This window comes from Eufriesea mexicana, unplaced genomic scaffold (genome assembly GCF_001483705.2).
Source record: "Eufriesea mexicana isolate 0111107269 unplaced genomic scaffold, ASM148370v2 scaffold305, whole genome shotgun sequence".
In the NCBI taxonomy this organism is placed as follows: Eukaryota; Metazoa; Arthropoda; class Insecta; order Hymenoptera; family Apidae; genus Eufriesea; species Eufriesea mexicana.
The window spans coordinates 360193-376374 of NW_016908472.1; the positions used below are offsets into that span (position 1 = coordinate 360193).

The 16182-nt window shown below is 47.5% G+C and overlaps 1 protein-coding gene across 2 annotated transcripts; it reads right to left on the reverse strand.

The window, feature by feature from the left end:
• Positions 1-191: 191 nt before the first annotated feature.
• Zip48C (Zinc/iron regulated transporter-related protein 48C) lies at positions 192-16076 on the reverse strand. 2 transcript variants are annotated; one of them, XM_017911800.1, is made up of 6 exons: positions 15578-16076; positions 14317-14566; positions 13069-13220; positions 12828-12913; positions 4013-4270; positions 192-2160 (listed from the first exon to the last, which is right to left on the reverse strand). In XM_017911800.1, exons 1-6 carry the CDS (start codon positions 15683-15685, stop codon positions 2082-2084), a joined length of 933 nt encoding a protein of 310 aa, XP_017767289.1. In that variant the 5' UTR covers positions 15686-16076; the 3' UTR covers positions 192-2081. The 2 variants fall into 2 exon arrangements, with proteins under 2 accessions (XP_017767289.1, XP_017767288.1); XM_017911799.1 differs by having other exon boundaries at positions 14185-14566.
• Positions 16077-16182: the final 106 nt, after the last annotated feature.

The window sequence follows — 16182 nt, forward strand, 5'->3', positions numbered from 1 at the left end:
TCCAATTTTTTCCCCTCTTCGCGTTGCGATATCGGCAACCTTCCTCTTTTCGTCGTCTTTTCATTCTCGATTCGCACGCGTTTCTCGTTCTACGCGTAGAAGAGAGGAATACGTCGAGATTGTCGTTTCGCACCTGTGCACGAAATTGCGACCGATGGGAACGGATTTGGATTTCGTAAACGTCGGTTCAGGGCGAGGAAGAGTAAAAAAAAGTCCTGCTTGTATTCCGTCTAACCGTTAGAATTCGTACTCGGCTTTATTGCTGCACTCGATACAAACGAATCGCTTGTAGTACCAGTGTCGTGAAAGGTTCCAGTCACGCGATGAAATTTCAACGATGATGTCCACGACGATGTCCGGATTGCTACCTACGATCGAAGAACGCATCCGTCGCTGTTCCGACTCGATCGTTTCCTATTTACACAGACACGCTAGACGCACAGGTAGACACACCTCGAAAACCTTTCCACTGGCTATGTACATCGCCTGAAGTGTTTAATATCGATACAGTTACGACGTAGTCGATTACAATTCGAAGAAAGTTCCCAAAGCACCACTCTTTCACCGCCGACTATATGTATAGGTATGTACAGGTAGGTTTGATACGAAGGTTTAATACGAAGCGAGCTACGATCGATTCCTTCGGCACCGGAGCAACGATAACGTCCAGAAGTCGGTATCGTTGACGCGTGTAGCTTCGGTCGAGAATCGCTCGTAGACGTAGGAACGTGAGAAATTACTGCCGTATTCGTAACGCGAAGAGACATCGCTTCTTCGAGATGAACGTGCGCATACGCGTGTAAGTACATGCGCTTTTCCCCTCGCGCTTTCGAAGAAGCGACCTCGAGGAATTTCGCGTATCTCTGTACACGAGTAACGCGCGAACTTCTTATTTCTATCTATGAATTTATTACGTACGAAAAAATAGTACTTTTATCTTACAGGTAATAATAATAATGGTGGTGGAACGTCGAGCTCGAAACGACGCGCGCGACGACCACGACAAACGTTTCGTTTGCCGGTACAGCCACGCTGTACGGTGGATCGATAAAATGAAACGTAGTTGGCAAGATCGAAAAGAGCTCCTCGTTGCGACAAGTGGATGTACTCCTGGATCTAAAACTGGTCGGGGGGTGGATATTATACAATGGCAAGATAGTGGTTATAAACTTATGCATCTAAGACACGAGATAACGTATCGATACACGCGTGTCGATCGCACGTTTACTCGTTCGAGCTTTCGAATCGATCACGAACGACGAACCGATTGGACAAGCGAATTGGACGTCGTGGATATACAGCGTGGTAAATGTGCGTGCATTTATCTAGCATGCTTCGAACGATTGCGTGCTTGTCGTGCGAAAGACACCGTCGAGATTGCGATGTTCGTGTTATTCGTGAGAGAGAATCCGACCGAAAGAAAGAAAGCTACGCGGGACCTTACGTAACGAAGCAAAGAGCTGCACCGATTCTTCGCGATTACGTCCTCGAACGAGATTATCCTTTGCTATCGCGAGGTTCCAACTTTCCCGTTTAAACGTGCAGGATTTTTCGTTACTTACCGATTCCGATGTCTCCGCGATGCGACCGCGCGTCCAAAGGAATTCGACCGCGTTTTTCCTCCATACGATCGCGTATGGACGAAAAGCGAGGAAACGAGAGACGAGGAGACAGAGAGGAAGAGAGCGAGTAAAGGATAATGCAACGTCTCGCACCAGGAAAGAGACGAACCGCGCAGTAATCGCTCGATGTTTTCCTCCTCGTCGCGACGAACATCGGCTTGGAACAACGTCGTAAGGAGAAATCAGAGAGATCGTCATCCGATCGATCTGATCGACTTCGAAATCGGATCGACGAAGACTAGATACGTGGAAGATACGGTTCGATTATTCTTACGCGGGATACGGAATTGCGTCGAATTCGGTATCCCGCTGCACGAAAGCTCGATCGATTCGCGATCGAGAGATTCGAAGTGTTGTCGCGAGGGAAAAGTTGCTAGGAATTTTTCGCGCTGATACCTTAAAAGAATATGCAAAACTAGACGGACATCGATTAGCGAAAACGCTCATTTCGCACGACCTTTACGCTAATCCGACGTCTAGGGACATCATTACCAAGAAGCCAACGACGGCAGCCCAGCTGGCGAGTTTACCGTTTCCACTGCAATCAGAAAGCAAGAAAAATGTTTTCTCTCAAAGACCAAGAGACCGATGACAAGACACACCAATATCGGACATGCTCTCTTTCGTATCTGGGGATAGATCCAAAGGAACGAAAACGTGGAACTGGATGCTTCGACGACGACGACGACGACGACGACGACGACGACGACGACGACGGAGGCGGTTAGTTGGACGGAGAAGGTGAAAAATCGAATGCTGGAAGAGGCAGAGTGGGTACGAAAAAATTGGGATGGCCGAGGTTGGAGGGAACGGCATATCGGGGCCAAAGATGGTGCAAGTTTCCTCGACCGGGGAAACGAGCAGCGTGGAGAGAAAGAATAACGGGATGGCGAGAAATAAAAGGGTTTTCGCGGTATAAGTAAGGATTAAGCACACACAAGGCACACACGTTCGTACTCGGTATTGCACGACACGGCTTGTTGATTTCGTAAATTATACACGGCCATCAATTTTAACGGCTGGTGAAATGCGCCGTTGTGTTTCGGTGGGCGTTCTACCACATCAATCATATCCGCGCGGTAAATACCTCCTTTCGGTGTGCCTCGGAAATTTGTATTTTTATTAGCCATTACAGCTCATAGTCGCTACGAAATCTCGGCCCGAAAACGACGCGACGCGACCACTACTCTTCGCGTCGAGTTCTCGATCCCGTCCAACATCGCGAGATGATCGCGAGAAGATCGCGTAATATCGGCCGGACGGAATTCGCGCGGAAAGTAGGCGTTCGCCGTTAGCTACGCGAGGCTACGAATCCGAAACGAGGCATTCCTTTTCAATCGAGAGCACGATCGCGTAAACGATCATCGAGGACCCACCGCTCCAAGAAACCGGCTAGTTCAGCGGTTGCAGTTCAAGAAAAATGAATTCTCGAAGAAAAAAGAAAAAGAAAAAGGCAGGGGAAAGGGAGCCACCTTTCGATCGGTACTAACTAGCTCGGACTAGTGTTCTTTTCTTCCCTTTTCGAACAGAGTCCTCGCGCGTACGCGTGCGCGTGCGCGCCGCTGCGAAAACTAATCGATTCTCGGATCTCGCAAACTTTCTCCTATCCTTATCCCTTTACGCTTCTTTACTCGATATCGCTCGATCTCGGAGTGCTAGCGAGCGCGTTTACCTTTACCGACGAGACTCTGTTGTCCCGCTAAACCAGAAAGCAAAGTGAACATTGTAATCTCTCTCTCTCCCTCTTTTTCTCCCTTTCCCCTCTTTTACCTCGCCGTAGTCTCTCTTTTGAAAATGATCACACGCGGAGCACATGCGACAGAGTTTCTCGCCTGTTGGAGGTCAAGCAACGGTTTACAGGGGCAGAGGGGAATCGATTTTCACTTTTATGTTTCCCGAAGCTCGGAGGGTTCCCGAGGGAGCGGACTCGGATCCACTGTCTCAGGAGCGGTACACGAGCGCGCGAGCAGTCTGTACCGTACACCGTGGTCGAGTATCCGGGCAGGGCGGTTAGATCGCACGCGAAATACAAAAGAAGCCAATTATAATGACAATGCGTCTTCAGCTAGGTAGTCGAGCCTGGGAAAGAAATTCGCCACGTCCGTTTTACCAACGCCGCGCTAACTACGCTACTGCCGTCACGCGCCATTGTACCGTAATCGTTCTCGAATATGCCATACATGTGCCTCCTATCCTCCTAGACCCGTACAATGGGTATCCTCTTTACCTTTCCATCGCGCAGTGACGTACGACCGATCGATAAAGGAGGAGAGATAGAAAGAAAGAGGGAAAGAAAGAGAGAGAGAGAGAGAGAGAGAGAGAGAGAGAGAGAGAGAGAGAGAGATTTTATTCCCAGTTTTTTACGAAAACGTGTCAAAAATGAAACTAACCTTTGATGCGCTTCCGGGACGATATCGTCGATCACGACATAGATCATTGCACCGGCTGCGAAGGCGAGTGCATAAGGTAGCGCGGGTTCAGCGAACGACACTCCGGCTGCGCCAAGGACGCCGGCAAGAGGTTCTACCATCCCCGAGAGTTGTCCATAGCAGAAGCTCTTCATGGTGCTAATTCCAGCCGCTTGAAGGGGTAAAGACACCGCCAATCCCTCGGGAAAATTCTGAATACCGATTCCGATTGCGAGATTTCTGTAACGAAAGGAAGAAACGATCTTGTTGGTACGGTAATAGGTAGCGAGGAGAAGGAGAGATCTCTGTTAGTCGATATCGATGGACACGCGGCACGAAAAATAAGTATGCCCGCTTTAGCGAGAAACGCGTATCACGATCGGACGATAAGAATAAAAGCGGGGAGACGAGGTGACTCTGCGCGATCATGGCGAGTTCTCGAAACTGGTAAACGACGTTCTCTGGATTTTTCCATTTCCTCATAGTTACGAGCTACGAGTGGTTTCCTCGGGTGGTCGTTTCGAACGCTCCGAACCGAGCAGCTAATCGCTATTCTTCCACGTTTCGGCTACCCGTCCGTCCCTGTCTAACCTATTCGAATCTTAGACGAACCATAGACGAGCAAGGTGTTGCCTGATCCGACGCGATGGATGGTCGATAGAGCAACGGTTAGAATTTCCAAGGAACAATAGATTAGCGGTCGGTCGGTCGGTCGGTCGGTCGGTAGAGAACGGCGACGTGGTCGAGCAGGTGAATGAATGACGCGCACCGAGCTCCTCCTTCCGATGCATGATCACCGCGCTCTCTCGTACAGGCCGAGCACATGGTATGGTATGTCATGCTGCGGCGTGTAGCACGTTATTTCATGGGACGGCATCGTCGTCGCGTTCCTACAGCATCGACGTACATAAGTGGTTGTACAGTTAACCCGTCGGGTCCGGCTGTTCGCCAGTTGCACCAGGGGAGGTCACCCGAGTTCCAAGAATGATCGCCTCCTTCCACCATTCTGGCTTCATCTTCTTACTTTTCTCTCTTCCTCGCCCCGTCCTACTCTCGCCCCCTCCTTCCAACCGCCCGTTTCTTTGCTCGTTCTTCTCTTTTCTCTCGCTTCGTCCAACCGCGCCCTCCGACAGGCAGCTTTCTTTTCCTTATCGGCTTCTTCTTTCCGATTTCCACGGTCAGGGCTGCTACTCCCGATGCATCTACCCCGCTGCTGCCGGGACAGCTAGACTGACCAGCGCCATTCGGGGACACGTTCGATCAGCGATTCCCTTCCTCTCGCAAACACGACGTCCACGAAAACAGCGCGATCCTTTCCTTTCCCAAATTCCGCCGTTTTTCTTCATCCCTCTTCCCTCTTCCCTCTGCGTACGCGATTCGCTCGATTCACGCACACGCGTGCCGCAGTAACGTTTAAAGGGGGTTATTAACCGTCGTTATCTCTCTTCTTCTCGAATGTCGGCTGTTTCTAAATCGGAATGCGTTTATCGACAACCAGTTACCGAGAGCTGCTTACGCGCGATCCACCAAACAAAGGAAGAGCGAAGAGGAGACACGAGAGAGGAGAAAAAGAGAGAAAAAGAGGGAGAGAGAAAGAGAGAGACCTCGAGCCGAAGTCCATTCATAAACTTTTTCGTGCTGTCGCACGCTAGCGAGATCGCGGCGCTAAGGTTCGCCTTTCAAATTAGAAACGCAGGCATCCATCGGTGGAGGAATCGCGCGCGCGGGCGTCGCGCTGTCTCGAGCCGAAAATCCAACGTTTCTCCGAGCAAAATAATAGAGGATCTAGCCGAACTGGTAATTACGAGGGAAAAGAAAAGAAGAGGACGAATTTAACACATCTATGTTTCGTTTCCCGTGGTAAAAGTCGTAGACAAGTCACCGATATACGTAGCGGGTACATCGGTTAGACTGTCACGTTCGATCGAGTGGCAAATTCCGTGACTTAGCGGACGTGTGCTCGCAAAAATTGACACGGTGGAGCAAAAGAAAGAGAGACGAATAAACAAGAAATTTTGGAAAATTATAAGCTCGATCGTAGATTTCGCAGAATTTAACGGACAATCGAATATAGCGGTACAATCTACCGGTGTGTATCAAAATGGCGGTCGTATAGCTTCGTTGAACACACGGCAGTCGCCATTTTGCATTCCACGAATAACCGTGACTGCCTTTAAGCGGCAACACCTATTCTCGGTTTCAACGACTCACGGGATCGCGAATTTCGTTTTCGCGATCATCGGATTTGCCTTCGAATGGCAAAACAGCGACAAAAATCGAATCTCCGGAGAGGGATCGGAACGAGGAACGTGCTCGATTCGAAGTCGCTAGCCTCGGCGAGCCCTTTGTCCCGACGCGGAACGATCCGTCGCATTCCATCGATCTCGAGGTTGAAAGTAGCACGGCGGCGGCGGCGGCAGCAGCAGCGGCGGCAGCGGCAGCATCAGCATCAGCATCAGCAACAGCGACGACGGTAGTGGCGGCGACATCGGCGATGGCTAGCAGCAAAATTCGTTCGCCGCCGATACGATAACGAGTGGTTTTTCGCTGGTCCGAGACTCGACTTCCAAGGGAAGCGTGAAACGAACGCGAGGAGTAGGAGGAGGAAGCCGAAGAAAAGGAAGAGACACGCGAAAGGACGCGAACGCTGGAAGAATTCCGAAGGAACTCGCGAAGAATCTCCGTTGGAGGGATTGGCCGCGCGATTGGTGAACCTGCGAGATGCGAATAGAGATAGAGCAAGCCACGGTACTAGACCCGGAGACACGGAGGATCTCGAAACGAAGCGAGAGAGTGAGAGAGTTAGGGAGAGAAAGAGAGAGCGAGAGAGAGAAAGAGAGAGAAGAAGCCAATGTGCGTTACGCGCGAGACTTTAGGTGTGCGTTTATGTTCATACATTGTAGGAACCGCGTTAAAAAGAGAGGCCAAGGAAGAGAAGATCAGCGAGCGACAAGCGTACACGTATAAACGCGTTCGTATGAGAAAACTGAGGAGCGAGCGAGACAAAAAGGAGAGAGCGGGAGGAGAGGATTGGGAGAGAGAGGGAGAGAGAGAGGGAGAGGGAGAGAGAGAGAGAGAGAAAGGTAGAGAGGGGGGACAGAGGGTGGTGGCGATGGAGAAAGAGAGGGATAAGGAGAAAGAGCGAGGGGGAGAGAGAGAGAGAGTAGGGGGGACGAGAGAGGGAGTAAGGAATGCATGGGAACGAGGCGCAAGCGGGCCGACCGCGATTTGCCCGTCCCGCATTCCACCAACGCCAAGGCGAGTTCTCCGGCTCTTCTCGGCTCCGAGTCCCGAGGCCACCGGCCACGGCTTAACACCATAAAATCATAAGACCAAGATCAACCCCGCTCTTCTCTGCTACCTCCGGCATCGTTGCGCGCCTTTTAATGTCAAACAGAAACGCGTTTGCCGATTCTCGCGAACCTGTTCACTCCTTCCCATCTCCTTTATTCTTCGCCCCTTTTTCTCCTATTCTCTTTTCACCCCATTTCACCCCTCAGACGAAACGTTTGCTAGCTTAGCTTGGCAAAGGTTACTCGGCCGCGTCGCCGCGTGACACGAGAGAGAGAGAGAGAGAGAGAGAGAGAGAGAGAGGGGGGGGCTTCGTTTACAGCGGTGGTTGTGGAAATTTTAGGAATCGTTTCACTATGAAATAATTCGCACGCATTCCAACGGGTAAGGTGGCTGTTACCGAATCGGGAACGGTCGGTCTGTCGGTCGGTCGGTCGATCGGACGATCGCAGAGATTCCGACGGCAGGTGTCCGTCGCGAGCCACGGAGATCGAAGCGGAGGAAGAAATAGCCTGAGCGCAGTTGCTCGTAGACGCGAGCGAGTAACACCATGGCGGTAGTTGGATCCGCGAGAAGACGCTAGAATTCGTCGAATAGTCCGTGCAGACGATCGTCGTCTCGAGATCGTCGTCCCGAGGTCGTCGTCGAGGGACATAACGGATCCGGCTGTTCGTCTGTTCCGAGTAAGGTACGCGCTGCGCATGCGTAATGCCGCTGCATTCCACGCATTGCAAAGTCGCTGCACCGTGCACGCCGGTGCATCGCCCGATGCCAGAGAAAGAGAAACGAATTAACCGAGACACCGAGCAGGAGCGAGAGATAGACCTGACAACCGAGAGAAGAGAGAGCAGGAGGAAGTCGCAATGACAAACGTGCTCTCTCCGATCGGTCGTTTGATCGCCCCTTTCTCTCTCTCCCTCTCTCCTCCTCCTCCTCCTCCTCCTCCTCATTCTCTTCCACTGTTTTTTCGTCTTTCTGAAAAACCCACCAGAGGAAAACGAGGCGTCCTTCTTTTCCACGCGTATCACGAGAAGAGTGTAGGTACGTTTTCGCGATGCGGCGCATTCGACCTAGACGAGAAGAGAGACGAGAGGAAAGGAAAGAGGAGAGATCGCGAACGCGAAATACTAGCCGAGAAAAGTATCGGCGTGTCCGCTAGCTCGGAGAATGTCTCGCGAGTCGAGTTCTCGGAATCTTTCGGTCGTGAACGGCTGCACTCGAACCATCTCGTATACGTATACACGTAGAAAATCGAGGAGAGAAGAGGAGAGGAGAGGAGAGGAGAGGAGAGGAGAGGAGAGGCGAAGAGGTGGAAGAGAGAAAGAGAGGAAGGGAGCGAGAGGAAGGAAACGTTGTCCGGCCGTGTCTCGAGGGGATCGAAATCGATGCGAAGGAATGTTCGTCTTCCGTTGATAACGGAAGGTGGTCTTGTCGCGGAGAAGGTTCCTAGTTACGGTCAGCGTGTCTATCGCGGCGCACGTGTACTCGCAATACTATGCATCGAAGTCAAACGGAAGATACTATATCGTAGCTGACTTCCGTTGCTATTAACACGCGTCGAAACTGGCTTTCCGCGTATGATAAGCACGGATTACACGGTGCAACGATTAAGGGTTAGAGGCTCCGGTACCGAATCCGAAAATCCAATCTATCGCGTGTTCGGCTCTCTCCCTCCCTCTCACTCTTTCTCTCTCGCTGCGAAAATTTAGTTGCGAGCAAGAAACGAATTACGAACTATCGCGCTTATAGTTGGTACACGATGCTACAACGTTCCGGAGATACAGGAAGAGAGAAGGAGCCAAAGATAGCCAGAGCCCACGTTCGAGTGGACAAAGGACAGCGGAGATAGAGACAGGGAGAGAGAAAGGGTAAAAAGGTAGAGAGAAGAGAGTGGGCCAGTAAAAAGAGAAGAGTAGAGATGCGAAGACAGAGAGGGTCTGCAGCGCCGGTGAACGCTGGTCGGTCGGTCTGTCGGTCTGTCGGTCTGTCGGTCGGTCGGTCGGTCGTTCGGTCGTTCGGTCGGTATATAATAAGACAGACAAGAGGATAGTACCGAAATGAGGTGGTTTCGTCGGCAGCTTTGTCTGGCGCCGTGTTTAACATAGCAACACCTTATCTACGTGCCACGCTAACCCGCCACTCTGTAGTTGCTCCGTTTTTACGCGCGCTATTTCCTTCTCTGTCCACTTCTCGTTCCTCCCGCGATAAAAGATAGGCGGACAGCGAAGGAGACAGGGAGAAAGAGATAGAGCGGGAGGGAAATCAATGACACGCTCGGAACTATCGCGATCGCGATCATTTTCGCGTGGCAGAGCTGCTCGGTCTATCGCGATCGACGAAAATATCGCGCGTGCAAAGTGTCGATGCGAGAAAGAGTTGGAACGGTTAGAATCGATTTAATCTCGAGCTGGATTAACGTTCCTCTCGTTGGCCGTTTTAGAAACGGATGGAGCGCGCGCGTTCGCTCGTTTATTCGAGAAACGAGCCTTTTTCCTCGAATGCCGCGAGGTGAAACGGGAATCGATGGGACGAGCGACGCGAGCCGATGAGAAACGACGCTCGCGACGTTTCGGTGACGAATTTCAGCAGGCAAAACAGGATAAGGACGAAGCGAGATTCCGCGAAAAATCCACATACCTACGAGGGTGACTCAGTACCGGATCTCCTTGAGCGTTTTACGAGTGCAAATATCGTCGCTTCTATCGGCCGTCCACCACCTTTCCACTGTCGTTCTTTTCTCTTTTTCTCGCTCTATTTGTCCCGACTGCTTGCACTCGATTATTCCGACGAGCAGCGGATGCTGACGCGAACGGTCGCGCGCTACCAATCAACCACCATCGCCGAACCTTTCATTCATGATTCTTTCGCCTCCTCGTACCAAACTCTCGAGGAACGTCCTGCCTCCGACCATCCCCGACCAATAACGGATACGCCTTTCCTCGAAAAATACACCGGCTACGATCGTTTGTTCCAACGGTCGATAACGTAAGCGGATCCGTTGCGTAAACCCTCGTTTCCATTGCGAATCGCCGATGACGACGTCTTCCTCGACCAGGGCACCGATCTACCAACGCGATCTCGTGCTCCACGGTTTTTTTCCACATCGTTTGCGCGACACGCTACCCGCGAGTATTCCATGCGCACCGAATATTATTCGCGTTGGTTAGCCACTCGAAAAATACTCGCGGCAACGCGAGCCAATCGCCGTGATCGCGATCGTCGTGAGAATGGAATGTTGTCTGTAACCGACGAGTTCGGCTACAAAAGGGCATGTTGGCTCGATAAGCGCTTCAAGGCTGAGCCATTTTCCGAACGGGAACGCGTCACATGCCATGCTCGCTCCTCGTTCCTTTCTTTATCACCGATCGATCGACGCGACTACTGTTACTCGACAAATATTTTTGTTCACAAACTTTCCCCGAAGGGAGATACGTCGGGTGACGACCAGACACACGGGTAACGATAAAGATATACGCACGGCACGAACCCCAAGTGCGTGGCGATACGCACGACTCCGATATATCGGCCGGGGTCATCTTTCGGACCGAGTCGCCGATTCATTCATAACCGGGAAACTTGCGCGCGATACCGCCTTTACGTCGTCCCTCTGCTTATCGCTCTCTCTCTCCCCGCTCTCCTTTCCCTCTCTCTCCTCTCCCTCTCTCTCTCTCTCCATCTATCTCTCGTACATGCACACACGCGTACCAACGAGTGCTGGCACGCGCATGCGCGACACACACGGATACACGCAACTATGGGGAATAAAGAAAATAGCTGGACAGAAATGATACTCTTTACGACGAACTTTGCTATCCGTAATAAAACTCTCTCGGTATTTCCTAATATGGAAATATTAACAACCTAACCCGACGCGACGGAAAGAAAAACATCGATTCGATCCATTCAGTTTTGCGGATTCGTAATGACCTATGGACGTTCGTAATCTTAACGCGGATATCCGACAACGTCGGTGTCAAATGCTACGCGATCCGTTTCGGCTCCGGTCCATTTTGATCGGACCTGTTTACTAATCGGTCCCGTGACATTTGTATGTTTTCACGCAGAATCGGCGTAAATAAGCGCGCGATTTAAAAATACACCGACCATCGCAACTGTTCCAGAGTATCGAATCATTGGTCAACGGAATCGGAAACAGTCATTTGCATGCACGTGACGGTTCACGTGTTTGCGTGTCCTCGCAATGGTACTAATAAACGTCGCCATACCCCTACTATGATCTTCGCGCGTTTCATCGCCAGATCGTATCGCATCGTTGCGAATTATCTAAATCTCGACGTACGGATTCGTGAGCGAGACGCAAAACTTCAATGTTATCGGGCAAGAGATTAAAGCGGCAATTGGCAGGCTATCGCTGTGAAATAAAAGAAAATGAAAGAAAAAAGGAAAAAGGAAAAAGAAAAAAATAAGAAAAGAAGAGAACAAGAGGAAGAACGTAGATACGGGAGCATGCGATATCGTTGACATTTTCTATAAATAAAGTTTACGTTTTACGAATGGCTTTAGTATAAATAAAATCAACGTCATACCATTGGATGTAGTTGTACACGTCATCGCAGTGGCGGACATGGTTGTTTTCCAAAGTCAAAGGCGTAAGGCAGTAAGGAGAGCGTGGAGTTCGGGACAAGTCCAAGTGGTGGGAAGATGAAGCGGGGCAAAGGGTGTGGAATGGAATGCGCGGCGCCTAGGGCTCGTTGAATTCCAGGGCCACACGTGCCCTTCCCCCGCGCTACAAGCACCCACTGCTGCCAATAAACTTTGCCTGCGGCTGGCACTCGCGACCGACCACCATAGAACTCATTCATGGGGACCTCCTAACACGCGCTCGTAACTTGCGCTCGTTCGACGCATCAACGGTGCTACCGTCTATCGGCCACTCGCTCAACCTCCTTCCCAATTGTAGCCATCTGTGGGCCGACTCGCGACGCTTCGTTCGCAGCTACCACACCGTACAGTAGCGACGCTTACTCTAACTACACGTGACATTCATATATTTATTTATCGACGCGTATCGAGAGACAAAAATTATTCTCCAACACTGCAATCCATGTCGCTTCTATATTACTTTTCTTTTTTTTTCTTTCTTCTCCTCTTTATATTTTCAATGTAAACGTTAAATAGATCGCGTAGTTTCGAATAAACGTAAATACGTTCTGAACGTATCGAGGAATGTTTTCGCAGTTCTTCCAACAATCCTTTTAACCACTTAACAATGATTGATATGTAATGAATCTGATAGACCCGATTGATCCAAGTGAACAACTTTAGCGTATTAGAATTCGATTGAAATATCGCAACGTAACATGTATTACGATATTCTTAGCACTATCGTTCCCTAACAAAGTCGTTTTTTATCGCGTTAATCATTAGTTGTGTTTAAACAACAATATCTATTAGATTATAGAAACTACGACTACTGTGTCTATTGCACGAGTTAGACTTGCGCACGTGTATTCTTTATTTACAGGAATGTACTAACGTAGCTTACCTTGCATTTTCAAAAGTTGCTGATGCACTGCTACCCACTGCTGCGAATCCGACTCCGACTGCCAGACCTTCTGGGATATTGTGTACCTGATTGTACATCGTAAAACATATTATAAATATATATATAAATATATATATATATATATATATATATATATATATATATATGTACGTATCTCGAAATGACAAATTTATGTTGTAAATGAATATTTAAAGAAAAATCGATCGGTGAATTTACGTACCGTAATAGCGACAACCAGCAATAAAACTCTTCTCCATTGATTATTTTTACATTCGTTGTTAGGATTCTCGTAAATCGTGCCTATTTCTCCGTGCTCTGCTGGCCTATTTACATTTGCAATTTGACGTCTTCGGGTATTTTGTTCGTAGAAACCTGAAAAATTCAACGATGACAACGTTGCGGACTAACATTTTGATCGATACCTGTTAAAAGAAGCGTAAATCAGTCATATAAAAATGTATGTATGTACGTATGTATGTATGTATGTATGTATGTATGTACGTACGTGTGCGGGTATATACATATATGTATGTATACGCGCATTGTAATTCTATGTTTTAAATATAAACGTAACGTTTCCCTTTCATGTTGTTTGAATTAAAGCGTAGTAAAGCTTATTATATTTTAATACCCGGTATTTTCTATTACATTTCTTTGTACTTCCTGTCTAATACACTTTAGATCCGCAGGCAGGATTAATAAGATCAGTTTTACAAGTAGTTGAACTTTTTTAAACACGAACTACATGGATAGATAGATGTTGTTATTGATTTATTTTATCGGTAAAAATATATCGTGATTCAAAGTTATTACAAAGAAAGTAAATTTATCACGTTAACAGGCTTCGTTCCGATTCATCGAGATGTCCTATCTTCATTCTGCAGATCGTGTTTTTGTAAGTTCCACTCGTTGCTTTGAATGTGCTTTCATGCATATACTACTATCTTCTGCACATTTTGCTAAATGTAAGAAGCATTAACACAGACAAACATTCTAGTTAATCGTTAACTACATGGTAAGAGACATTATACACGATAAGTACGACTAAAACAATATGCCTTGTTCCGAAATAAGCAGCAGCTCGTTATTCGCGTGAAATATGCAATAAGGAAGATCGTATTTACGTTGCTTGCGGAAACGATCGGAGAATATGATTTAAAACCGGTAATCGTGAAGCCGCTCGTTTCTGAACAAGTTGGTTATTTATTGTACGAGAAAGCAAAGAGGGGCGAGTGTACATTGACAATTTTTATACACAGACACAATATACACATGTATCGTGAACTGATCCCATTTTCCAAGCCTACAGAGAGAATGTTACAAGAAAAAAATATACCATCGATTGTGGTCGATTCGATTTGAGTATACATTTTTCCACCGGATATCTGTACGTCGTTATACGGATCATAATCGTCTAAATCCTCGTCACTCTTTAGTTTTGCAAGGATCTTGCGTCTTTGTTTCGTACCGACTGACTGCATAGCTAAAAGCACATTGGGGGACTGAATGCCAAGAGAAGATATCAACGCGTCCGTCCCATAAACGAAAGCCGCGCCTATGAGAAATCCAACTCCGATTGGTACGAACGCGTATTCGCCCTCAGCTCCGTAAATTTTGCTCTTTGTCGCCATTTCGATAGCAGGTGCCAGTAGGGACCAGTAACTTGCCGCTATCATTACGCCGGCCGCGAATCCCAGGCTGATGTCCAACAATTTACGCTGCAATAAAATGCATTTAATCGTTTCACATTTCTTATTCTACGTACGCTTAAGCTCTCAAATAACATTTTTTCCAAATTTCTCTCTCTCTCTCAAAGAGATAGTAACGATACTGATAAAGTGATTACAGATCTATGATACATCTATTATCGTAGAATGCATACGGAAGTATGAAGTATCATAGAACGTAATTTTTTTACAATATCTTACATCGTTTTTTATTTTTCTTTTCTTTTTTCCTTCTATCTTTTTGCCACGCTTAAAATATCATTTGCATATCTTCGACGTACACTGAATAACTAAAGAACACATTTTCTTTTCTGATAAATGTAAATTTTCTCTGTACCGTTCGATTAGGATATATTTAATCTTATCAGATAAAGTTTAAACGGTGAACGTGTATATATACAAAGAAAAGAAAACAGAAGTTTAAAAAGGAAGAGAAAAAAAAAGAAAAAGAAAAAGAAAAAGAAAAAGAAAAAACAAACGTAGTAAAGAAAAAATACGCGTTAACTGATAAATAACGTTGAAATTGATTACATTAGTTGCGTAATATGTATATACTTTCTTTCTGACTGCTTTATAAAAAGAAACGATGGTTCTTATGTTAATTAGCACTTAACACCGTAATCAGAAACAGATATCACTGGTGCTTTATTGGCAAGGTTTAATAATACTATTTGAAATGACACATTATTTACATATTATGACGTGAAAACTTCTGCATCAATAGTAAAACGTAAAGCACTGCGAATAACGTGTTTTTTGCTACGTTCAAATATGTTTAAACACGGCAAGCGGAAGTCTTACGTTTTCAAAACGGTGAAATTCCCGCGGAGAATATACGATGAAGCCGGATAAGGTTAGTACGTGTTTCGTAAGATAGGTTAGGATCGAAAGTATATAGTTTAGATTCATGCAACAATGAATACGTAACGTAATGTAAGCCAGTAAAAGGAACGCTATTAAAATCGATTAAAAGAATAGAGTAAATAAAGAAATAAAGCTTACTTGCTGTCCTCGAATCACGATGACAAGTGCGGCACCCGCTGCGGTGAGAGCCCACGTAAATAACGTTCCTAGGAGCGCCTGTGTGATCGGCGAATAATTCTTTAACATCGTATTAATCGTTAAGTCCGTAACACCTTAGATTATACCGCACATCCTCTGCAACGTGAACCACGAGAAACTGTTTCGTGGGACGCAAAATCCACTGATATGCATTCAGTCCCCCGCACTTATCTCAGCCTCCTCCACCACCATCACCACTACTACCACTGTAGCCGCCACTGATACTACCTTTATTAGAGTTACTATCACTACTGAATATCGACGCTACCATTGCCACTTTACCACTACCAACGCATATTCGCGTACACTCGTTGTACGATGACTTCGTTCCTGCACTTGTCAATTATAATTTCCGGGCAAGATACGCAAAACGTTGACATGAAACCGGACGAGCATACGTAGCTGACCACATCGTAAACATGCGTTTATCACTCTTCGCCCTTACGTACAAATGGGGTTGCTTGTACATACATATGACGCTAGGCACTTTCTCAATTGACCAATAGAATTTGTCATTTCCAAACCACCAATCCGACAACAATCTA

What these genes read in the sequence shown, in the direction of transcription:
- Zip48C (XM_017911799.1), bottom strand. Translation starts at nt 15,685, where the DNA reads ATGTTAAAGAATTATTCGCCGATCACACAGGCGCTCCTAGGAACGTTA. An exon ending in CGAATCGACCACAATCGATG is followed by an intron (nt 13,221 to 14,184) that starts GTATATTTTTTT and finishes TGAATTTTTCAG; the next exon opens with GTTTCTACGAACAAAATACC. An exon ending in TGCTGGTTGTCGCTATTACG is followed by an intron (nt 12,914 to 13,068) that starts GTACGTAAATTC and finishes ATGTACAATCAG; the next exon opens with GTACACAATATCCCAGAAGG.